Source organism: Hyperoodon ampullatus (genome assembly GCF_949752795.1).
Source record: "Hyperoodon ampullatus genome assembly, chromosome: 15".
NCBI lineage: Eukaryota > Metazoa > Chordata > Mammalia > Artiodactyla > Ziphiidae > Hyperoodon > Hyperoodon ampullatus.
In genome coordinates, this window is record NC_136928.1 from 74,000,302 (window position 1) to 74,026,382 (window position 26,081).

Sequence of the window (26,081 nt, forward strand, 5' to 3'; positions counted from 1 at the left end):
GAACATCATAGGATATATAAAATGGCCTTGGAAGCACACAGGAATAGTGGGACTAAAAAAAGCATATTGGCTTGCTTAAAGTGGGGGCACCAAAGTAAAAACATTTTAAGACCGAAGGAAGATCTGATTTTAGCTTGGGTTTAGATTTAATAGGAAAGGCTAGGACCATTGTCAATTTTGGAGTATGCTGGGTGAGGCAAGAGACTCGGGTCAAAGGATTTGAACATTATTTGCCTGAGATGGGGAAAGACTCTAGGTGGGGAAATTAGCTACCGTTGCATAAAGTACACACTAGATTATACAAATCAACAGTCGTAGCCGCAAATATGGTAAAAGGTAAAACCAGAGACAAATTAAAAAGACAGATGAGACTGAATAATTTCATAGGAGTTTCTGCGCTATGTCTAAAATTGTGGTGGTCTGTAACTCTCCAAGCATTCAGAAAGGACAAGGAGAATTGAAGAAAGAAATAAGGTAGAAAAAGAATACAGTGGACCACAGGCAAGAAAATACCAAACACCTCAAGTACTTAAAAATGGGAGGCTATGCCCCAATGGCAATTATATGCTGTAACAGCCCACAGCTCACACATATTTTTTTCTTTTTAAAAATTAAAAAAAAAAATTGAAGTGTAGGTAATTTACAATGTTGTGTTAGTTTCAAGTGTACACACTTATTCTTTTTATAAGGACCCTTGGGCTGCAGTAACAGCTTAAACAAGTTGTTAAAAAGTACTAAAACAAACAGAATTAACAAAATCTCCCACCCCCAAAGGCGCAAAGGAAGGTTTGCACGCTCTGAAAATGCACGTTTGTACCTTCATTTGGCCAACGGCGCCAGTCTACCAGATACAGTAAATAACTTTTCCCTTTCACAATATTGGGACTTCGGGGCTTACAGAACACCTCATCTTTACGACCTCATTTTAATGGGCGCCCTTACTGACTTGGTACTGACACCGCAGTCGAGTTCCGCCGCGACAGTCCGAGGTGTGGCCGGTCCTCGAAGCCCGCCCAGTCGGTGGGCAGCTGAGGCTAGGAGCCAGGACGCTGGGCAGAAAAGCCCAGAAGCAAGGCGACCAGGTCCTACCCGCGATAGCGGGTCTACCAGCCCCGCGACGTCCGCGCAGGCGTACGACGCCCGGCGAGGCGAGGACGACGCCGGAAGTGTCCCTCGGCGCCCCGGATGCAACCCTGCGGCGGCGGTTGCCAGGGCGACCGGAGCCTCCAAGAGCCGCGGGTACTACCGATTGGCGGCTTAGAAGAAGTTTCCTGTGCCGGGCTTTATCTACTGGCGTCGTCCTCTCGGGGTTCCCAGAATGTTCTTTTACTTGAGCAAGAAAGTGAGTTTCCCGGGGTTCGCCCTCGCTCCTCCTCTGGTCTCTCGACCTGCGGGCGATTCCCGCATCCTGCCGGAAAGGCCATGAGTGGTGATCCCGGCTTCGACATCCCTCTGCCCACCTTCCTGCATGGTCCAGCCTCGAATCTCCGCCTGATGGTCTCCAAGACCCAAATAGTCCTTGGCGGAGACAGCAGCCCCCTCGCATGATTCTTTCCTATTCCTGCCCCCAGTTAGGTCCTTCTGGGGGGCCTGCAGGGCTGATCACTTTGTGCTTCCCTATCTTTCCTCCTTCACCTGTTGCTTATCCAGGTGGTTTAAACTCTTTGGATCATCACAGGCCTCTGGGCAGGAGAAAAGTAATAAAAAGGTAGCCAAAGTGTATGCAGAAATGGAATATGAATTGATGATATAGATTTATACTTCCGTTATCCCTACCCCCTTTTATTTATTTTTTTAAAAAAATATTTATTTATTTATTTGGCTGCGCAGGGTCTCAGTTGCAGCACGCGGGATCTTCACTGATGCCTGCGGGATCTTTTGGTTGCGGCATGCGGGATCTTTAGTTGTGGCATGTGGGATCTAGTTCCTTGACCAGGGATTGAACTCAGGCCCCCTGAATTGGGAGCGGGGAGTCTTAACCACTGGATCACAAGGGAAGTCCCCCTCCCCCCTTTTAAAAATCCATCAGGTCACTCCCCATTGGGTTCGTTTGCAGTCATTGCCCTTCTCTTTGTGGGCAGTCCTTTCTCTCTTTCCCAAATGGGCCCAGGGCAGTTCAGGGGACTATGCTCATTTTCATAACGGCTCACATTTCTGCAAGGCTGGCCGTTTTTCTTCTTCAGGCTTCGTTTCCTGTAGACTCATTCCCAACCCCTTGGTGAAAAGCTGTGAGAGTGGGTGTGGTTGCTTTTTAGGTTGCCATTCCCAATAATGTGAAGCTGAAATGTATATCTTGGAACAAGGACCAAGGATTCATAGCATGTGGTGGTGAAGATGGATTACTGAAGGTTTTGAAATTAGAGACACAGACAGGTAAATGAATGCAAGCCCAAATGTTTGAACTTGATGGAAAATCATTTGGTCAGAGAGATTTGCCCGTGGTATTTGTCAGTATGCAGTTTTAATTCTTTCAAAAGGAAAAAGAACAAAACCCCAAACATTTTGGGGTGTTCTTCTAGAGTATTTTTGTAACAAAGTTCAGAAAATATTGAATGTAAACATCAGATGGCTTTTGCTGAAATTATTGATGGCAAATGAAAATGAATGAAGAATGAAAACTAAGTCATTATGTTGTTTTATGCTGTGTGTATTGGTTGTGCTATATAAGTAGGAGTCTAAAATAAATAAAATAAAATAAAAATGATGTGAATCAGCATTTCAGTAAGGTCACAAAAATCTCACGTTTTGGTAGATTATTTACAGGCCCATGTTGTCCTTTCCACGTTTCAGATGTGTTAATAATTATGCACCTAGTTCCCAAGAACAGAAAATGGGATTAAAACAAACAGTTTTAGTAATAAGTCTCCTGTGTTTTACAGCTTGATTTCTCTTTTTCTAGTTCTCTGGAATCATAGCAAACAGCTTCACATTTCTTTATTATCTAGTGTTGCTCTAGGTCGGAGAGCTAGACAATTCCCAATCTAAATTGGAGATTTCAATAAGGAGATTGGAGTTGGAACCTCAGCTCTGCCATAAGATTTCTGAATGTCTTTCAGCAAGTTGCTGAGTATATTTGGGTTTTAGTTCAGTCTTTTGTAAATTGAAGGGTTGAACTAAATTACATTTTGGATTCCTTACAGCATTGCTTCTCAAGCTTTATCAGGCATAAGAATCATCTGAAGAGTTTGTTAAAACAGATTTCTGGACCCAAGCCCCAGAGTAGATCTGGAATTCGGTCTGAGAATTTGCATTTCTAGTGATGCTGGTGTTGCTGGTTCTCAGACCGCACTTTGAGTAACACTGCTTTACAGCTTTGAAGTGGTAGTTATAAATATTTATTGAGCACTTTCTATGTCTGGGGTGTTTAACCTTCACTATCTAATTTGACTTCACAATAATCTTGAGAGGTAGGTATTCCAGATGAGAAAACTAGGTGCTGATCAGTTAATAACTTGCCCAAGGTCACAAGTTATTAAGGAAATAACTTGCCCAAGGAAATAAGTGACACAGCTAAGATGTGAAGTAATAGGAATAGAAAAGAATTTTATTTGAGCCAAACTGAGGACTATAGCTGGGGAGGCAGCCTCTCAGACAGCTCTGAGGAACTATTCCGAAGAAGATGGTTTTCAGCATGGTTTTATCTCCTGTCAGAGCAAAGAACATCAAACACGACAGGGGTACATTCCTTCGAGGAATATATTTGCTTCCTACACAGCAAGTCAGTATGGCTTTGGCACCTGGGAAGGGAGCCTTATCATCGAAGGAGTACTAACATTGAGGTCCCAGGAAGGGAGGCATTGATCTCTGTCTCCAGAATGGACATTCTTTACTTCTGGACAATGCACACTTTTCTTTAATGGTTAAAGCACATATACAAGATATGTGTGATAGGCTACAAAACAGACTGTTCTAATTAGCATAAAGTTTAAGCTAAATAATATGTAAGCCAGAATGACTTCTGCATACCTCAATATGTGAAAATTTCTTCCATCAAAACTTAGTTTGTTTCACTTTCAAAGCCTCATTTTTACTCACTATGTGCAGGGCTCATGGCAGCCTAAGCAAAGAGAGAATAATTGTTTTGATGTGCTAGATTAACTATATGAAATAAAAGGCAAATTTGGAAGGTAGATCCTTATGTACCAATCAGAGTTTGGCTTCTGATGTTTAGTAATTTAATCTCTCAACGCTTTAGTTTTCTTAACTGTGTTGAAAGAAAATTTTTGTCTCTTATATTTCTCAAATATATATAAGTATATGTACATATACATATTTTTTTCCCTTAAAATATGTAGGAAGTTTTAGTTACGTTAAGAAATGCATTTATTATGTTTAATATTGAAGGCTTTTCAAGAAAAAAATTACTCCATTTCCTGTTCTGCACTTAAAAAATATATATATATGCTTTTTTAATTGGTATTTTATTTATTTATTTATTTGGTTGCACCAGGTCTTAGTTGCAGCAGGCGGGCTTCTTAGTTGTGGCTCGCAGGCTCCTTAGTTGTGGCTCACCGGGTCCTTAGTTGCAGCATGCGGACTCCTTAGTTGTGGCATGTGAACTCTTTGTTGCGGCATGCATGTGGGATCTAGTTCCCTGACCAGGGATCGAACCCTGGCCCCCTGCACTGGGAACACATAGTCTTATCCACCGCACCACCAGGGAAGTCCCTGTTCTGCATTTTTGATGAAGTGTGGTTAGAGTATTCTTTGAAATTAGCGAGCAAGATGGAAAATAGTTTCTTGAGAGGCTTGGAATATGGAGTAAATTATTTGTTTTGGAACTTAATGAGTGTAAATCATGTTGAAAGAGATAAGTATGAGAAATATTGTTGGATGATTCTTAAAAGGTCAGTCTATTGTATTTAATAATAATAGTTGTGATGCAACAGAGCCCTCCAGTAACAATCACCAGATATTGCATGCCGAGTACATTTGAAGCACTACTTTGCATCCCCTGTGGTGGCATTCCCAGTTTTCACTCCCTTGCCTTAGAAGGAAAGGAACTAGAATCAGCGTTTGCCCCAGCTTCTTACATCAGGTTAAGATGGGGAGGCAGTATCCTTCTTCTCTCACAGGCCAACTTCCACAGGTTTTGCTGGAGCTCACCTCCTCTCACCTTGTCAGGGACCTCATCACTTTTTTATCTTCTCTCTATCCTTGGAGTATCAGTCTGCTTTCTCCCTCTTTTTTCTCCCTCACCAGTGACTTTCATTTTCCAAATCTCATGGACGGCTTTTTTGGGTTCTTATCAGCATCTGACCTTTCCTTCTGTCTTGAACCATTATTTTTCAAGACAAAAGGAGAATAGAAATGTTTTAAATTACTGTTCTATCTATACATAGTGCCTTCCCCTCCTTTCCCTTCTGGTAAGTTCTCAGTCTCTTTACTAGCTTCTCCTCTAACTGTTCGAATTCCTGAGAACTTGGTTCTGGGCTCTCTTCGTTTTACTTTCTCTTTAGACTTATTCTTTCATTCCCTTGGCTTTAAATGCCATCTATGGGGTGACGATTCCTAAATATATATCTGTAGCCCAGTTCTGATTTTTCAGACTTGGACATCTCCGCAAGAATCTTTCACAGGCATCTCATTCTTAACTTTGTCTAAGACTGAACTCTTGACCTTCTCCCATATATCTTCTTTCATTTCTCTCCATTTCAATAAATATCTTAAATTTCACCCATTTGCTCAAGCTAGAAGCCCCCTTCTTTGCACTTAACATCACCTTCATCAACAACCCTATGCTTCTATCTCCAAAGAGTATCTGAATCCATCCTTGTCCTTTGTCTCGTGCTACCTCTCTAGTCCCAGCCACTATCAGCTCTCACCTAGACTGTTGGGAGAATCCGTTTCCTTCCCTTCATTGTTTCTTGCCTCTTTCTAGTCTATTCTTCACACTCCAGCTATTGTGATCTTAAAAAAAAAAAAGGAACCAGATCATGTTATTTCCCTGCTGAAAGTCTCTAAAGGGCTTCCAGCTTGGGCCAGAGTTGCTTTTGGTGGGGTTTGAGGGTAAAATGGCCCTGACGAGAGATGGCATCTCTTGCTCTTCCTGGCACTGCTGCAGAGGGTACAGTCTACTCATCTTCATTAGAGGAGGTATCACCCTAAAGCAAACATTCAGGTCAGAGAAAAAGTGTTCCAAGACCATACAAGCCAACTGTAGCCACCTGCATAGTCCTTCAGGAACTGCAGGCAGTGGGAGTGCCTCAGCCTTCCGACGTGCCCATGTAGCAAGACGGACACGCGAAGCTTCTTGCCTTTGTTCTAGAGATGTTCATGATCCACACCAATTCCGTACCTAAAGGATGTGCTGAAAACCCAAGCTCCAGAAATACCAGGTCAGGTGTCCATAGCTGTACCCATGGATGTGCACATAGTCACTTGTAGCCCGTCACGCAGAGGAGCAAGGCAGTCAGGTGATCCTGCCAGGGAGTCTGGAGATCCCATAGCAGCTCCTTCTCAGAACCCCACCCTCTCTTCAAGTGTTACCAAAATGTCTTCCATATATTTTGATTCTGCTTGTCAAACTTACTATGCAGCACATAACAGGAATTTCTCTTGGAATTGGGCTGCTAACAACTTTTACGGATGCAAATAAAAGCTAACAAGTTTTATGAATGCAAAATGTAAAAACTGATATTTATGAATGTCAGCCAGGTTTTCCCAAGATAAAGGTGCTCAGAGATTTAGTGTGCTTGGTTACTGGTGTTCTGAGCAGGGTCTTCTGTTCTCCTTTGTTCTATCTCTCATTCTCAGTCACTTTATGACAGTTTAATCTTTTTAAATCCTTTGGACTTTTTGAGCTGGGAGATACTTTGGATGGCTAGAGTTACTGATTTCATTCCGAAATCCCTCTTCATGGGTTTCAAATGCCTTCTTTTTTCGGTGCCTCCTTTCATCAGGCCTTTTAATTCCAAGAGTTATTGGTATGTGCTTTTAGAAGCCCATACCATGCCAGTTTGGTTTATTTATTGGCCATGGGGAGTTTAATGTAACTCAGTGGCGTCTTGGGATCTTGGTGGCTTTACTCCACCTCTTTGAAAACTTTTGACTTTTTTTTTTTGGACATCAGAACTTTCAGGTACGTTTTGCAGATACTTTCTGCATGATCAAGTTCTGGAGTTGCTGCCAGCAAAAGACAGTGTTCAGATGTGGTTGCTGTTTGTTCACCATGTCAAGTAGAATTTCAAAAACTTATTGTCATCTGTCAGAATATGTTTTGTCAAGAGCCCTGTACTTTGTGGTTTAACAAAGAGAAAACATACCCGCTATGCAGAACTGTGAATTCAGACCATATAAACAAATGGAAAGATGGAGCTACTTCATCACACTTTCAAATATGTGAGGTCCTGCAAACCCTTGGAATCACATATCACTAATTTTACTTGGTCACAGTCACTATGACCATAGGCATTAGAATGGATTTTCAGTGCTATAAGTTAGGAAGAATGTATCAAATTTTTTTTAGAAGAGTGGAATAAGGCTTAAGTGTGTAGTACAATCTTTGAAAGAGTCAATGAGTGAAAGAACCCTCTATTAAAAAAATAATGTTCAACCTAACATGTATGTCAACATTTATTCTATCCTAATTGTTTGACAGATGATTGTGATGTTATATATCTGTATTATTGTTAATGTTACCAAGACAGTAACTGGATAATTAGAACTAATGGTTTTAGAGGGACTCAGGTATTTTTTTTTCCTGAGATTGTTTTCAGAATAAAGAATATTTTTCATAATTTTTTAAGATACATGTTACCTGAAAGGAGAATTTTCTTCAGCATCAACTTTTATAATTCCCACTCTCACAAATTCTTAAGAATTTGATAAATTTGTATTTGTATTTGTATTTTTTTTATTTTTTATTTTTTGCAGTACGTGGGCCTCTCACTGTTGTGGCCTCTCCTGTTGCGGAGCACAGGCTCTGGACGCACAGGCTCAGTGGCCATGGCTCACGGGCCCAGCCGCTCCGCGGCATGCGGGATCTTCCCAGACCGGGGCATGAACCCGTGTCCCCAGCATCGACAGGCAGACTCTCAACCACTGCGCCACCAGGGAAGCCCATAAATTTGTATTTTTAAATGAATGTTTTAAATGTTATATTTTACATGTAACAATCAGATTTTCTAAGTGAAGATTAATTTACTGAGATGACATTTTATATTATTGTATTATTGTATTCTTCTCTATAGTATGATTAGTAATCAAGGAGAATAAGTCACTTTAAATAAAAAACAGTTTTTAAAGGCTTACATTGCACTTTGGATAAAATGTAAAATTTTTATCGCTTCCTGCAAAAACTTTATAATTTTTTCTGTGCCTATCACTTCTGCCTTATCTTATGCCATTCTCCACTAATTCAACCACATAGGCCTTCTTTCAGTTTACCGAAGGCTCTATACTTCTACCCAGGGGCCTTTGCACTTGCTGTTTCCTAGCCTGGAATACTTTCCCCCCTACCTGGCTTGGCTTTTCCCAGTTTCTCCTTCAGTCTCAGTTTAGATATCGTTTCTTCAGAAATCCTTCCCTGGTTCTCCCTTCAATCTAAATTAATCCCCTTCTGTTACTGTCTCCTATTATGCCTTTACTTCCCCAGTTTATAATTTTATATGTATGCATATATATTTTTGTGGGCGTGTGTGTATTTAATATCTGTCCCCTTAGTAGACTACAAGCTCTCTGAGGGCAGAGGGCTTTTGTTCATCATTTATTTTCAGAGTCTTCCACAGTGCATAGAAGAGTGTAGACATTCAATAAATATTTGTTGAATGAATGAATGAATGAATATAAGATTCTGCAAAATCTAGTAAAAACTAGTTTCCAAAGTCTTTGCTTTTTGATCCCTCTTATGCTTTAGAATTCTCAATCTATATGTCATAAATACTTCTATGTGTTATCTTTTGGGAAGGAATAAGTAGCAATAATAATTACTAATATATTCAGTATACTGAATAAACAATGTTCTTTTATACATTTTGCTTTATTTTGCCAGAATAACATCTTTGCAAGGGGGTAGGTGTTATTGTCCATGTTGAGAAAAACAGATCAGGATAAGGCATGCTTAAAAAAATCTTTCTAATATTGTCCAGGAATAGGAACTCCTTTCAAAAAAGCAAGAAATATCAAAATCTTATAATCTGTCACTTTTATATATTTTCCATAGTAGTTTTTGTTTTTGTTTTTGTTCTAGATGATGCAAAATTGAGGGGTCTTGCAGCCCCTAGTAACCTTTCTATGAATCAGACTCTTGAAGGTCATAGTGGTGAGTCATGTAAATTTTTAAATCATATTTGAATAGTATTGTCTTTAGGTATTTAGAAACCATATACTTAATGCAAAAATGTCATCATTTTAAATGATGGTAATATTTAAAGTAATCATTTCTATTTAGCCATAATTAACACAGCCTAGAATCATTCAACAACTTTCACATGATTAAATAACATCTTCAATAGATATGAAAAAAAGTAGCTGTAATTTTAAATATTAAAAATAGTTATCTGTCTATGGATAGGATATAATCCTTTTTTAGAGTCTGTTTTATAGTCCCAGATAAAAGTAGACTAAAGAGACCTGACAACTGAATGTATTAGATGATCCTAGACTAGATCTTGAAATGAGAAAAACAAGTATCTATAAAGGACATTATTTGGACAATTGATAAAACTTAAATGTGGACTGTGGGTTGGAGATAATATTGTATCAGTGTTAAAATTTCTAATTTGTAAAATAATTTTGAAAGAGAATGTCCTTGTTCTTAGGAAATATACAATAAATATTTAAGGATTAAAAAAACTAAAAAAAAAAAATTTGTTCCTATAACCCAGAGGTTTAAGAGCTGCTCAAGAGTGTGTTACTACTAGAATGGAAAACAAGGTGTGGTGCAGGGGGAGAGATTAGGGGACATATTAATAACAAACAAATACCACCTCCTCCCCAAAACAAGTACTTATTATGATGTCCTTTGGGCATATAATCTTGGGGAGTCAGGCAAATTGGGTAAATCTTACTTACATTTGTTTTGGTCATCAGATACATAGCAGCTTTTGCAGCTGATCATAATTGGTACCTTAGCTGGCATGAAATAGGAATAAACATGAAAATTAGTATTATGCATTATTGTAGAAATGAGTGATAATAGTAACTGCATCCTATGAACATTTTTGAGTAATATTAAAGACTGTTCATTGCTGTTTGTTGCCCAGGAACAGTATTGATTTTAACATGCTCTTGGTGTTTATTATAAAAATATAAATTTGAAATTAATTGTAGCTCTTTTTTAGTTTCTAAATTGTCTTATAATTTTTTAGGTTCTGTTCAAGTTGTAACATGGAATGAACAATATCAGAAGTTGACTACCAGTGATCAAAATGGTCTTATCATTGTTTGGATGTTATATAAAGGTATTTTAGGAGCGCTTATTTAATCTTTCCCAAATTGGAGTCTGGATTACAGTACTTGAATGGGGAAATAACATCTTTGAAATAGACCCATTTTAACTGGCAGTAGGAGTTCACAGGGGTGAGATTTCTGGGTTTATGGCTTCCTACTTTTCCCTTTAACCTTATTTCTTTTGAACTGTGACCTTGCATTAAGAAAGTGAATTATGTGACTGTTGGTTATCTTCAAACTGAACTTAGGCTCTTGGCAGAGTCATTTCTGCTTGAGATAGCTCTTGTTTTCAGGTTTCCAGTAAGATTAGTTTCTCTGTGGTCAGTGGCTGGAGTTAGTTCAGCAGATAAAAACACATTTATAAAGATGTCAAAAGCAATAATTAATTTCCTTTAATGAGTCAGTTAGCTTCCTTTTCCTTCTTGGATATAGATTTTATCTCAGCTCTGACTACTGGCTCACAATTTGTGTCTTTTGCCCACAAGAGAGAACAAGAGAGGGATTAATTTAGGTGCATCACTATTACCAGATAAATAACTCATAAACATGTTCTCTTGGGGCCTGTAGCCATCATCTTTAAATGAAAAGTGTACCTTAGTTTATGTGTTTTGTTTTAAAAACATTTACGGTGTATACCTTTTAAAATTCTTAATTAAAACATGCGGTAGTACACAAACTCATTTATTTATTTATTTATTTATTTATTTATTTTTTTTTTTTTTTTTTTTTTTTTTTTTTGCATTACGTGGGCTTCTCACTGCTGTGGCCTCTCCCGTTGCGGAGCACAGGCTCCGGACACGCAGGCCCAGCAGCCATGGCTCACGGGCCTAGCCGCTCTGCGGCATGTGGGATCTTCCCAGACCGGGGCACGAACCCGTGTCCCCCGCATCGGCAGGCGGACCCTCAACCACTGCGCCACCAGGGAAGCCCTCATTTATTTATTTTTAAAGTTTATGTCTGTGTATATGTGTGTAGTGAGTAGAATGTGAAAATATAGGAGATTAAACTTTGTCTTTTTCCAAAGTAGATCTTCTCTGAGCCTTAGTCTTGATGGATAATACCCTGCTCTGACTAGTTATTCCATGTTACATGATTACTTGCTTGGCTTCAGGCCAGAATTCCTGTACCAGAATGTAGTAAAGCCTTTAAAAAAACAAAAAGAAAACAGAATAGCCCTGTGATTTGCCTCACATTTGGTTACACCTTGAGACAAGTCACATCTCACTCCAACTCCATGTACAAGAACGTTTTTGTCACTCAGCATTAGTGATGTGATATCACTAATGTGATATGAACTGTTTAAAAGTTTTTTCAAGCAGTCTTAGAGCTTTTACATAGTATGCTTATATTTAATATGCCTATAATTAGTCATTGGAGAGTTTGTGAATACTTATGAAGTAATTGTGGTTATTTTGTTCTTCCCTTGGTTATTATCTGAGGTGTACTCAAGTGGGAAAAGTCAGACTTTGAGAAAAATCAGTTGTTTCGGCCTTCAGAAGCAAATGAAGTTTTATTTTTTAATTGACAGAAAAAAAGGAAGAAAGAAAGAAAGCGAGAAAGAGAGAGAGAGAAAAAAAAAGATGGGCATTTATTGTGTTTTCTGTGGTAATCTTTGAAGCAATTATTCGTCAAGGCCTAAGTTAGTTTTTCATCTTGTTCTGTTGGATTTAAAGATTTCATAGTTTAATGTCTCAGGTTGTAGAAAGCTTTGCAGTTATTTATCCCACAGTGTATTTTATGGAATGTTTCAACTCTGAAGTCCCATTTATTAGATGTGAAAGTTTTGACTTGTCATTTGTTTTTCTTTGTGAAAACAGGCTCTTGGTATGAGGAGATGATCAACAATAGAAATAAATCAGTGGTTCGAAGCATGAGCTGGAATGCTGACGGACAGAAGATCTGCATTGTATATGAGGATGGGGCTGTGATAGTTGGTTCAGTGGATGGTAATGCATTTTTGCATCCAGAGCTAAGATCAAGATTTGGCTGACATTTTTAATCTTTAGAGGTTTAAATTAAATTTAAATTAATTATCATATGTTCTCACAGAAAAATAAACATTAAGAGAGAAGATAGTTACTGTACAATTTGATGACATTTAAGAATTACTTATTTTTAAGTATATTCAAGTAAAAAAATCTATTTAAATTCTTTTTTCTACAGTACTGGAAAAAAATGAATTAATTTCTCAGTTATTTTAAATATTTCTACCTAATTATATGATTTATCTTTACACTTGTTAGACTGTATTATAAATATGTAGATTTTAGTTTCAAAAAGTATATAGAGATCTATCACTTTTTAAAAATTGAGATAAAATTGACATATAACATTAGTTTCAGGTGTACAACATAATGATTCAGTATTTTTATATATTGTGAAATGATCTAGTCATTTTTTAATAGAACTGAGCATGTCATTGTTGTTTTGTAGCCTTCAAACCTATGTCTTTAAAATTCTAGTTCGTAGATAACACCGGGCCTTCTGAGAGTCTGTACCTTTGTTTTAGTGTGAAGTTCTCTCTATTAAAGAAAGAATTTATTTAAAAAAATTTTTTGGTATAAAAAAATTCTGTTTCTGAGAGTCTTCAAAGTGACAGCTGTAGTTCTAGGCACTAGATACAGCAAAAAAATATTCCAGATCTAGATCAGGAGAGATGGATAAGTAATCAAGCAATTACAATGCGTTGTGATAGGTACTAAGACAGGGAAAAGACAGCAACATGTAGAAGAATTATGTAACCTAGACTTAGAGGGACCAGGGAAGGCATCCTAAAGGAAATGATATCTGTGCTGAGGCATTAGCCACAAAGAAGGTTGGTGTGTAGAATGTCCTAGGCCTAAGAGGTAGCATTTGAGGAGGTCCAGAGGAGTTGAACTTAGCCATGTTTGGGGATATTGAAACAATTTTGAGAATCAGTATAGTATAATACTAAAGGAAGAAGAGCTGTATGTGATGAAATTAGAAAGATTATCAGAGGCCAGATCATGCAGATTATAAGTTATACAAGGAGTTTGGACTTAACTCTAAGATCATTGGGAAACCAATGAAAGGTTTTTTTTGTTTTGTTTTTTGTCCAATGAAAGCTTTTAAGAATGGGAGCCATGTGGTCAGATTTGTTCTTTAGGAACATCTCTATGTTTGCAATATGAAGAAAGGAGAAAGGGAAGAAAGATGGGGCAGGTGTACCAGTTAGGAAATTACTATGGTAATTCAGGTGATAGATCATGGTGGATGGTAGCCTGAACCAGGGTGATGACAAGGAAGATGGAAGTAAGTAGACATATTCTAGAAATACTTAGATAGTAGAACAGATAGGACCTTGTTATTGATTGGGTTGGGGATGAGAGGATGGAAGTGTCTAGAGTGATATCAGGTTCTTAGCTTTGCCACTGGATGGATGGTGGTACCTTTCATTGAAATAAGGGATGTGGGAAAAGATTGGTTTTGAGGGGAGATTTCAGTTTTCAACATGTTGATTTTGTCATCCCATAGGACATCCAAGTAAATATGTCTAGACCACAGTTAGATATTTACGCCTGCAGCTTAGAAATATCTGGGTTGAAGGCATAATTTTGGGAGTCACCAGCATAGGGATGGTAATTTAAACCATTGGAATAGATGGAAAACTCAGGGGCCATCTGTAGAGTGAGAACCAGCACATTTAATGGATGAATAGGAGAAGAGAATTCCATAAAGGATACTGAAAAGTAGAAGTCTTGGAGATGTCATAGAAACCAAGAAGGAAGGAAGAGGTGGTCAAAACAAAATAAAAGACAGGGAGGAGGGTGGGAGGGAGGCTTAAGAGAGAGGGGACATATGTACACATATAGCTGATTTACTTTGTTCTACAGCAGAAACTAACACAACATTGTAAAGCAATTAGACTCCAATAAAAAAAGTAAAAACATGAAATAAAGTAATTTAAGTACTTAAAAAAAAAAAGGAAAGAAAAAGAAAAAAGCATCCATTGGATTTATCAAGAGGCCATTAGTGATCTCCACGAAGGCAGTTTCACCTTCCCCACAGTGGAGTTATGGGGCAGAAGCCAGACTGTGTTGGGTTGAGGGTTGAGTGCGAGGTGAGGAAGTGAAGATTACAGTGTGGATAACTCTTTCAAGAAGTTTGGCTGGGAAAGGAATGGTAGAAATAGGGCGGTAGTTAGAAGGGAACTTAAGGTTGAAGGGAGAGTTTTTTGTTTGTTTGTTTTTATCTGAGGTGGTAGTTTTGAAGAGGAATACATCTGAGTATGTTTAAATGCTTTTAAGAAAGGGCCTGGAGAGAAGAGTTTAAAGAGAAAGAGAAGGGGAATTCCCTGGCGGTCCAGTGGTTAGGACCGGGTGCTTTCACTGCCAGGCCTGGATTCGATCCCTGGTCGGGGAACTAAGATCCCACAAGCCGCGCTGTGAGGCCAAAAAAAACCAAAACCAAAACCAAAAAAATACAGAGAGAGAGAAAATGTGAATAATCAGTAGAGGGAGATCTTTGCAAAGCTCAGAAGGGATTAGATCAGAGAACAGGTAGAGGGATTAGCTTTAGATTGGTGTCTGGTTGGGGACATACCTCTTCCTTTGTATTAGGGGGCAAAGCAGAAAGGATAAGTGTGGATTCAGTTATGTTCTGAATGTTTGAAAGTGGGAATGGGGGATTTCTTTTTTGAAAGCTTTTATTTTCTTTCCAAAGTAAAAGATGAATTCATCTGCTATTTGGGAGCGAGGTCCTGAGTGAGAATTTAGAAGAGAAGGGAGAAAGTTGGAATCAGCTGCTGTTTCAAATGCTTAGTATGTGTTTGGCACATAGTAGGTGCTCAGTAAATATTTAATGACTGAATAAATTGAACAAATGCATGAATACTGTGAAGAATGTGAGACCTCTTTAAGGAAACAAAGATTTCTAGAACAGTTGTTAGAGAATCATGACCTTGAACTTTTAAGGAAATAATTATGTTTTATGTTTGTTTTAGGGAATCGCATTTGGGGAAAAGACCTGAAGGGTATACAGTTATGTCATGTAGCATGGTCCGCAGATAGTAAAATCTTACTTTTTGGAATGGCAAATGGAGAAATACACATTTATGATAATCAAGGGAATTTTATAGTAAGTACATATATTCCTTACTTTTATTTACACAACTTTGTATGATTATTTTATATATCATTCATATATGTATACACATTCATTTATTATGATAGTTTGTATAATCAAGAAAGTCTTCAATTCAGGTTGTTTTTTCCAGTTGTCTAAAAATTCATTTTATTAAAAAAAACCTGGGTTGCTTCAAGGTAAATTAATGCTCTTAGTTCTGATTTCCTGGTAGCTGGGAAGGACAAGGCTTTTCAATACAAGGCTTCAGTGTATTGAAGCTGAGGGATGATGGGTAGGATGATGTGCAGTTTGATCTTTGTGTCTTCTAATACCTGAAGCCAAAGGTGACATGAGATACCAAAGATATTTTTGTAGCAAGGTACTAGATTATAAAAAGGATGGAAGATTTAAACAGTAAGGGACAAAAATCAGGTCCTGGAAAGAAGGCAAAATAGAATAGGCTTAGGTAGCAGAATCTCAAGAAAAACTCTAGCTTTGTGAGATCTAGCTATGATAGATCTCTGATCCTACTTATGGGACAGTTTTATTTTTAGTGAGGGTTAAGACGTCACATGAACCCACTTGTTGGTGGAAGTGATAGTAACCAACTTTTACATGACACTTTGCTATTTTCAGAGTAATTTTGTATACCTTTGATCATTTGAGTCTTATAAAAACTCTATGAGCTTTTTTGAAATCCTCATTTTACAAATGGGGAAAACTGAAACTCAGGTGAAGTGATTTGTCCATGGTTGGTAAAGCAGTAAGTGATGGAGCTTGTATTCAAAACCAGATTTTTAAATCCTATTTTCAGTGTCTTTCCATAATACTCTATTCATACTAATCCCTGTTTTAAAGTATAAAATACTAACTAACTGATTTTATTTAGATGAAAATGAAACTGAATTGTTTGGTGAATGTCACTGGAGCAATCAGTATTGCTGGAATTCACTGGTACCATGGCACAGAAGGCTATGTGGAGCCACATTGCCCCTGTCTTGCGATTTGTTTTGACAATGGCAGATGCCAAATAATGAGACACGAGAATGACCAAAGTATGTAATTTTTCTTTTTTTAATGTAGAGAATTAAAAAAATATTTTAAAATTATTCTTAAGATTATAAAGTTCTCTAGGCTAAATATTTTATCACAATTACTTTTTTTTTGTTGACTAGATCCTGTTTTAATTGATAGTGGCATGTATGTAGTAAGTATCCAGTGGAACCACACTGGCAGCGTGTTGGCTGTGGCAGGCTCCCAGAAGGCCATCACTCAGGACAAAGATGTAAACACTGTGCAGTTTTACACTCCATTTGGTGAGGTAAATGTATTAAAGGTTTTGTCTTTCTTTCTTTCCATTTAAATATGCAGTGAATAAGGTAGGGGAAAGAAGAATGGAGGAAGGGCATATAAACTTGTCACATTTTTTAAAACGGACATTTTAAGTAAAAATGATGAACTATCAGGTGTATGTCTTTGAATAATATCCTTATATTATAAGCCTTCATTTTATTGTGGAATTTATTTTATAATCTTTACATTTAGAAAAACAGATGTTTCATATAAGAAATCTTAGGGAGAAGTTATTAAGAGTATTTTCTCTGTGATCTGAATATGCATCTCTTTACAGCTGATTTTTGAGTTGTTTTTAGTGTAATTTAGCTGTTTCAGATTAATCTGGGGGGGGTTTAATATGATAAATTAAATGTGCTGTCTATCCTTTTCCCAAACTTCTAATTGTTTCAATTTGTTGTGGAATAATAGATTATTTTAAGAAAATCTCTTTATAATTAATCTTAGGTGATGCTACATTAAAATACAAACATTTTTTCATAAATACATATTGTATTCTTCTCAATAGAATTATTAATAAATTTAATTTTTGAAGAGAATTTTCTTGAAGCAGCAGTGGAAAATATAAAATAGGAGAATTAACATGTTGTGCATTTTAAAGAATTTAGAAAATGAGAACTTATTAGTAACTAAGCTTAATAATTTTTACCTATTTTATTTTCTAACTTTAGACTATATTCAGTCTCTTTTGGATATCCTGTTGGTTTTTATAAATTCACCTTAGACTTCAATAATATTTATTTTTGGCTACACAAAAACCTATACCAGTTGTTTCACTATGTTAATACTTTTTAATATATTTTAATAAATTCTGTAAGGGTAAGTAATGGTGTCAGCTGATGCTGAAAGTTACCCAGCAGAATGTGCTCTGGAGAGTATGTAGTCTCTGTACTTTGTCAACTAATAGTATTTCTGGTAGATGTAAAAGCTAAGAAAAAACAAAAGTATAGTTCTAAAGGTTCCTGAATAATTAAAAATCTGAATTCTAGTTATCTCAATGTTTATAGCTTTCTTTTGAATTCATGTTCTTTATTTGTTATTTTTGTTTGTTGCCATTGGCTTATTTATCATTATATTATCTTATCAGCTTATTTTTGTTAGTTGTCTTCTCCAAGTATAAAAACATGCATTCAAAGGCCTATTGGCTTTATCTTGCAAATCAACTGTTATGTGTTAAATTGAAAACTGTAAGTAGTTTTTGGTATATTGTAATTAAAGGTATCTAGCATAGGTCCTTGGGGTATTTCGTCATAGTATTTTTTGAATGAGTGAACATATGAGGTATTTATTTTTGGATCTATGTTATTAGAAAGAACTTGGGAGGAAATTAACTAAAGATTTAAACTTAAGGAAAACCTCAGGGAAGAATTTACTTTTGGTTCTGAGGGCTGGGGTCTTCTAGTTTTCTCAGTGTGGTCTTAGCCATGGGAGGGGATGACAAAGCATGGGGTTTGTAGACTGGTTGACCTGGCTTTGGCTTTGAATTCCATTTCTACAGTGTGGTTTCACTTAGAGAAGTTATTTAGCCTCTGAGACTCGGTTAACTTATTTCCTGAAATAAAGGTAACACCTCATGACACTGTTGTAAAAATCAAAGGAGGTAACCCTGGGGACATGTCTACAGTGTTCTTTCCCTGCTGCTGCCACCACCTGGTGTGTTTCGCAGAGTTAGAAGATGGCCTTATTCTCCTCCTAGTATGGGTTGTCAGTACCAAGAGTGATGTTGTGAGACTCTGCTTTTTCCTTCTGGTTTCGTACAGGCAGCAGGACAGATAGAGTGTACCCTCCTAGGTTACAACTTTTTTTTTTCCCCATTGGTTTCCCTGGAAAAGTGGAGTTTAATATATTAAATTTGATTTTAGAGCATATCTGCTTAAGAACGAGGGATACCAGTATAATTTATTAAAATTCTTGTGATTATGCTGTTTTGTCAAATAAACATAGATTAAAAATGTTTTCTTTCTTTGTCCACATTAAAAAGGTCTTTGTATTCATTTATTCATTTGCTAATTTAGCCATTAACTATACTGTTAGTATATGAAGAAATTCATTTGAAGGCATGATACATTTATTTACTTGATATTTTTTTGAGTACTTGTTTAACAAGGAATCTATTAAGGGATAGGGAAATAAATGTGAATATGATAAAGTCAGTGCTCTCAAGTAGCTCATTGTCTAAATTCTCTGGAACCATAGAGGAAGGGAAGAAGGCAGGAAGTAATATTTAAGTTGTTTCTTGACGGATGAATAGGAGTACTCCTGCAGGACAAGGAATACTAGGATGAGGGAGTCTTGGGGAAAAGGAAAGGAGGATTTCAGGCAGAAGAGATATTATATGGGCCAAAGGAATGGAGGCACAGTAATTCCCTCATGAGGAGAACACAGTAATTACAGCTAACTCGTAAGGTATTGAGCCACAGAGTTTTGGGCAAGTGGGGAAAGTCACTGTATACTATTCTAGAGAATGTACTGGTGGGGAGCTATTGATTTTTAAAAATCATTAAACATTTTTTAAAAGCAGAGTAGGACATGATTAGATATGTGTTCTAGAATGATAATCATGGCAGTCGAGTGGAGATTGAATTGGAAGGGCAGGAATGAGAAAAGAGACAAAAGGTAAAAATTGCCGTTAGGAGGCTGTCCCCATAGTTCAGTCAAGAAAGAAGGCAGTTGTAATGGAGGATAGAAAGGAGTGAAAGCAAAACGCTTGGCATCTGGTTGGCTGCTGGGGGTGGGATGGGGCACGAATGAGAGGCAAGACTTTAAGGATTGAGTTTATTACTCCGAAATTTCATTGATTCTAAGAAGCACAATTCTTTACAACCCTAAATTGGGATGCATCTTAAAATCAAAGTTGTCCTATTTTTAGCTAGCAGTGTGTTTTTCTTTCCTAAGTTGTACGTGGAAATAAAGATGTGTATTTAAATCTCTGGCATCTTAGATTTGATGAAATTTGATACTAAATTCTTTGGCTATAGTTTGTAAATTTCTCCTCTCATATGTTTGCTTTACATTATAAAAATTGAAGGGAAATGATTTGAAGTTTGTAGCAACCTTTGATAAAATAATTTTTGTACCACTTTTGATCTCTGTGAAGTGATTGGTGGTATTTTATTTAATTGTGATACTTTAGGTTAAATATAATTACTTTTTTCAGCATCTGGGTACTTTGAAGTTTCCTGGAAAGCAGTTGTCTGCACTGTCTTGGGAAGGAGGTGGACTGAAAATTGCACTAGCTGTTGATTCTTTTATATATTTTGCAAATATTCGACCCGATTATAAGGTGAGTATTAAGAGCAGTTGTAAAAAAAAAAGATGTTTTTTATGATATAATTTTGTTACAGCTGAAAGTATAATGTGTGTTTCTTGCATATATTCATAGCCACATTGTTTTAGAAACCAGTTGAAAGGAGGCTTTTTTCAGTGTGAAGGCCTTAGAACTGGTAAATGTTCCTGGAATACTATATTTAATTAGTAAAATGACTCCAACAGTGTCAGGGTCTCAGCAGGAAACAGATGGCACAAAGGAGTCACTGAAGAGAGACTGAGGAAGGGTTTATTACAGAGGGATGAGCAGAGTTAAGGGGACCAGAAAGGGATGACAAAGCAAGCACCCAGAGACTAGCAACAGTGGGCAAGAGAAGGAAGTATTGTTCCTGGAACCCACGAGCTCTGTGGCTATGCAAGAGGGGCTGCCCCATAGGGGCACAGCCACTGCTAGCTGGCCGGGCAGAGACAGCCTTGGGGAGTAAATAATTCAGCCCATCTCACCACCTGCTGGTGCCTTCTGTTGGCCAAGCCCAACTGGAAAGCAGAAGGCAAGGTAGTCCTGGTAATGGATTTCATAGAAGTCAGCCTCCAGGGCCCGGAGCAGGGCAGAGAAGGGCGGAGAATGGATCAGAAGGGGAAAACGAGACTAAGCAGCATAATCACTAATCAGTATTTTACCTTAAATTTAACATTTGACCCATAACAAGCTGTGAAGTATGAGACTGAGCTGGTAAACTACTAAGGATAGTTGTTGTGAGAAGACTTATATATCTGATTTTTAAAGGTCAAGCACCTTGGAGAAATGACTGATTCTAGGACTAGGGCAGGGAAAATGCAAGATAAGCCTGGAGCATCTTATAGTGCCAGAAAGTAAGGAAGTGCTCAAAAAACAAAAGGATGGGGTACGCCAAAGGGACAAGGGAGCCAGCCTGAGAGAGCTCGCAGTGGCCAAGGCTGGAACAATTGGAGCAACAAAATAAGTGATGTAACGTTGGATTGTAACCCAAATCATACAATAAATGTCCATGAGTACAAACGGATATCAATAAATTATTTAAATAAACAAATGGGGGAGAAGAAACAAATCTTCCTTACAGAAGTGTTCTAATTTACTAGACACCACCCTGCCAGCAGGTGGAGCAAAGTCTCCTACCTCGTTCCCCCAACTTGAGTGTGGGCTGCGTTTAGTGACTTATTTCCAAAGAGTGGAGTATGGAAAAAAAGGGGGAAAAAAGAAAGTGACTTTCCAGTGGAGAAACCTGGAGAACACCACCTTGTCCAGGCGCTCGAGGTTAGCAGCATCCGTGACGTCACATGGCTATCACTACCCCCTGATGTGATGTGATGAGAAGAGGTCTTCACCTGTGGGGTGATCTTCCTAAAAACTGCTAACCCCAGTCTAAGCCTGAGAAAAACATCAGACTAACATGAATTGAGGCACATTCTACATACTACCTGACCAGGACTCCTCCACACTGTCAAGGTCGTCAAAAACCTGGAAAGACTGAGAAACCATCATAGCCCAGAGGAGCCTAAGGAGACATGACGACTAAATATAATAATGTGTTCCAAAGGGAATTCTGGATTAGAAAAAGGATATTAGGGAAAAGCGAATGAAGTCCAAATTGAGTTTGGAGTTCTGTTAATAGTAACGCATCAGTGTTGGTTTCTTAGTTGTGACATTACTGTGTTATTACTGTGGTAATAATGTAAGATGTTAACAACAGAGGAGAATGAGTAAAGGGTACAGGGAACACTGTATTCGTTTTGCAACTTTTGTATAAATCTAAAATTATTTTACAGTTCAAAAGTTTATCTTAGGAAGTCATCACCACATTACTTTGAATAGTAAACACTGGAGACTTCCCTGGTGGTCCAGTGGTTGGGACTCTGTGCTTCCACTGTGGCAGGGCGTGGGTTCGATCCCTGGTTGGGGAACTGGGATCTCACATGCCCCATAGCACGGCCCCTCCCCCCGCAAAAAAGAAGAGTCAACACAGTGTTGATAATGTAGACACTGAATATTGATTTATTCAAAATTACGTATAAATTCGTTGGGAGAGGGAAAGCTCTAGGTTCTGTAATCAATCCACATGTGATATGGAAATCAATGCCCAAACAGTTACAGCTAAAATAGTTGTAAATGGCTACCCCAAGGAGGAAATTAGGCAGGGGGGGGTCCTGCATTTTGTGTTTGTGTTAAATAAGCCATGTAGAATTATTTGACTATAAACTATGTGCATATGTTACTCTGATAAAAACAAATATTAAAAAAACGTGGATGGGAGAAAAAAGGCAAAGCCGCTATTTCTGAATTTTGGCTTCAGGACTCAGAATTGAACTTTGGCAGGGATCTCTCTTGCTGTTGTCCCCCAAGCAGCTGTTATTGACTATTGAAAAATCTGAAATTTTCACCACTGAAGCTTAAATCTTACAAATTAAAATAAGGAAAGTTAAACCAAATTTATTTTTGCGGTACATTTTTTTTAAAACTGTCTTTATTACTTTTAGATTTGTTATTTTAGTGAGAAAAGAGATTAAGCTGAATATTCAGTCCTTCTCTCTTCCATTTCTAAAGAATTTAATTTGTCAGCACCGATAAACCACGTATCTGCAGTATTTTTAGAGGAAAAATATAAAAATATAATAATATGACATTCCCAATATTAATTGCTTGCTTTTTCTCTCTCTCTTTCTCCCTCCCTTCCTTCCTTCCTTCCTCTCTCTCTCTCTTCCCTCCCTCCTTCTGTTCCCTCCCTTTCCTTCTTCCTTTTTTCCTAGTGGGGTTATTGCTCAAACACTGTAGTTTATGCTTATACCAGACCTGATCGTCCAGAGTACTGTGTTATATTTTGGGATACAAAAAACAATGAGAAATATGTTAAGTATGTGAAGAGTCTCATTTCTATTACTACTTGTGGAGATTTCTGCATTTTGGCTACAAAAGCTGATGAAAATCATCCTCAGGTAGGTGTTCCTTGATATCTTAAAACTTAGATGGGTTAACTACTTGGCGGAATCGGGCTATAGTTCTCTGTCTTCTCAAGCATGGCCTCTGTACTGGCAGGTACAGCAAAGTATTGGGTCTATTGGCCATGTCTGTCTAGACCTCTGTTTGGAAAGTTATATGACTCCATTGGTTCTGTGTCCCCTGATTCTTTTCTCCATTTAGTTAATCCATTGGCAGTTTATATTGACCAGTACTGAAGCTTTTTGTCTCTGAAATATATTTAAAATGCCACAATTCTTTTCCAATTTAAAATTCCATAAGTAGAAATGAATAACCAGATGTCTAGTACAAATGCTCAAGAAATTATGTAACAATGGCCATTTATAACAATTTGGGTAGCTTTGACATTCAGAAATGTACTTTTATGTGGACTTATATTGCTTTAAAAGACAATGTCTCATAACATACAATAAATAATATAAATAATGCCCTTTAAAAAAGTCTGCTAACCATTTAAATATTTGCAGAAGTATGCAAAGTTTTCAAAAAAGGACTACCAATGTCTTTGGCTGTGTTATAACTTATTTTATCCCATTAAAAAGGATAGAATTTTTAGTTTAAGGCGGCCATTTGAACAGCCACATTTGGCTCTGTTCTCTCCTGAAACTGACTGAAACAACAGGAAAGGTATTTTTTAAGAAGCTATAAGCCCATAGGGATCAGAAAGGGAGAGGAGAGAGCAACATAATTTTGGAGTTTAGAGAGTAGGGAGATTAGTGGTAATGACCTTAGCAGACCAAGAAAATGGAACCCTCAGCCATCAGTGGAGAAAGGAAAGAAGCAACGAGTTTACATCACAGAATCCCAGAAACACAGGACTTGGTGGTGGTACCCGGTAGGAGAAAGAAGTGAACAGAAAAGCGATTTGGAAGTACCAGAGATTATGCAGGCAGGAGAATACTTTGGGAAAAAGAAAAAGGGTCATAGAAAGGAGCAGATTTCTAGGTCCCCTCCCCCTACTGAGCCTGTGGGCAGCTGCCCTTTTAACCATGAGGGAGACTGGTTTACCCTCCAGAGAGGATACGGAGTCCCTGCACTGAAGGGCACCAAACACAGGGAAGGGTGGAGGAGCTCTTGCTGAAAACAGGGCAGTTAAATTAATGTTACCGCAGTCTACATTTCCCACTTGGTTCCAGAACAGATTTCATGGGATCGGGTAGCATAATGGCATTTGACTTGTCAACCTCAATACTTTGGAGAATTGCTTTCACAATTCTGAGGGAAAATGATTTCCCACCTTGAATTCCATACCTTAAACAAACTATTCATTAAATATGAGGGTGGAATAAAGACATTTTTAGATGTACGAGATCACCAAAAATTTACCTTCCGAGCTTTCTTAACTTAGGAAGTTACTTCGGGATATGGTTTACCAAAACGAAGAATAAACTAAGAAAGAGGAAGAAACAAGGTAACCTGACAACAGTGGTGTGGAGTGGTACCAGCTGGCAGTTGTGCACATGCCTAGGGAGTGAGTCATCACATGAGAGCAGCCCAGGTGGCTCCAAAAGAAATTCAAGATGAAATTAGTAGAATAGTTTATGTGGTTGACCTCCTGAGGGGAGACATAGATAACTGGGGACTTGAGTTAGTAATAAACACAGAGAAAACCAAGCAAAGAGAAAAAAATAAAGGCAATTATCCACTCCAGGAAAAGCTTTAAAACATGCTTGAGGGCTTCTCTGGTGGCGCAGTGGTTGAGAGTCTGCCTGCCGATGCAGGGGACATGGGTTCGTGCCCCGGTCCGGGAAGATCCCATATGCCGGGGAGCGGCTGGGCCCGTGAGCCATGGCTGCTGAGCCTGCACGTCCGGAGCCTGTGCTCCGCAACGGGAGAGGCCACAACAGTGAGAGGCCCGCATACCGCAAAAAAAAAAAAAAAAAAAAAAAATGCTTGAAAGGAAAATAAATCATGTTATACTTGCCTCAGCTGTGAATAGCATTTAGCGTCAAAATGATGTATTCACTAGATTTTTTGAAAAATTAAAATTGTTTAAAAATTGAACTATAATAACATTTTAAAACTTAAATTCTGATTTAACAAGACTGTAGTGGAAAAATGGAGTGATGGGAGTGTGCTCCTGTGTAATGGGAGGCTGGGAAGGAGGGGTGAAACTAATGGTTACATGATGTCCTGAATTGAAACAAAACAGAACAAGAAGTAGCACTGTAAACATGTTACTTACATTTGTGGAGGTAAATAGCAAAAGAAAGAATTACAGGAGCTGAAAGTAATTAGGAAGCAAGAAATGGGAAGTTGGGGGACTTCTATTTTTAGTAAGATGTCTCATTTAAGCTATAAGCATGTGAATAATAAGTATGTAAAACACTTGTATTTTGTGGCAGTAAATAAGCTTGTTTTAAGTAGTGGAAGAGTAAATTATGATATTTTACTGTAATTTTTATCATTTAGTTTACGTTTATGAAATTAAACAAGCTTTACTTGAGATATTGAGAAAAGAAATCATTTAAATAGTACATTGAGAATTGGTTTATTTGAAATTATTATTCTAATCAGGAAAACATCTATGTAAAATATTATTCTTAGTACTAGATACAGAGAAGGTGACTAACAGCAAAAAAATGAAATTATCATTAGAATAATCTGATGTAAAGTGTGCATTATGTTCGATTATTTTTCCTAATATTAATCATTGATAATTGTGTATGTGTTAACCACTGGGCATTTTAAGTTATTTTCATTGGGTTGGGTTATGTTTTTTTCTGAATTAACTGAATTTTTCTGAATTTCTCATGTCATTTATATATTGCTTCAAAGGAGGAGAACAAGATGGAAACATTTGGTGCAACGGTAACAAATTGTTAGCTCTTACATAGCTGGTTATAGGATAAAAATGTTTTTTGAGGTTATAGCTGACCAGGAATTTTAGAAGTATAAAAATGAAAAGTAGCCAGTGTACTTGTGTTTCTTAAATGGTCTCTTAAAAACCAGTGTTCCACTATATTGAGAA

General features: G+C 37.6%; 1 protein-coding gene and 1 pseudogene across 3 annotated transcripts in view; both read left to right on the forward strand.

The window, feature by feature from the left end:
• Positions 1-1,318: 1,318 nt before the first annotated feature.
• The window catches only part of WDR35 (WD repeat domain 35), a gene marked incomplete at both ends in the record, with an annotated part of 60,519 nt that continues 35,756 nt past the window's right edge, over positions 1,319-26,081 (forward strand). The window contains 11 exons of one of the 2 annotated variants that reach the window (XM_079721533.1): positions 1,319-1,342; positions 2,256-2,373; positions 9,191-9,262; positions 10,311-10,403; positions 12,210-12,338; positions 15,356-15,489; positions 16,367-16,532; positions 16,653-16,798; positions 19,988-20,113; positions 22,882-23,067; positions 25,889-25,921. In XM_079721533.1, coding sequence (XP_079577659.1) covers positions 1,319-1,342; positions 2,256-2,373; positions 9,191-9,262; positions 10,311-10,403; positions 12,210-12,338; positions 15,356-15,489; positions 16,367-16,532; positions 16,653-16,798; positions 19,988-20,113; positions 22,882-23,067; positions 25,889-25,921 — 1,227 coding nt within the window. The remainder of the gene's footprint in view (positions 1,343-2,255; positions 2,374-9,190; positions 9,263-10,310; positions 10,404-12,209; positions 12,339-15,355; positions 15,490-16,366; positions 16,533-16,652; positions 16,799-19,987; positions 20,114-22,881; positions 23,068-25,888; positions 25,922-26,081) is intronic. The other variant, XM_079721534.1, reaches the window with a different exon arrangement.
• On the forward strand, positions 6,015-8,438 carry LOC307064772 (E3 ubiquitin-protein ligase RNFT1-like; annotated as a pseudogene). Its single transcript has 3 exons — positions 6,015-6,608; positions 6,654-6,926; positions 8,384-8,438. The product of its transcript is annotated as an E3 ubiquitin-protein ligase RNFT1-like (transcript).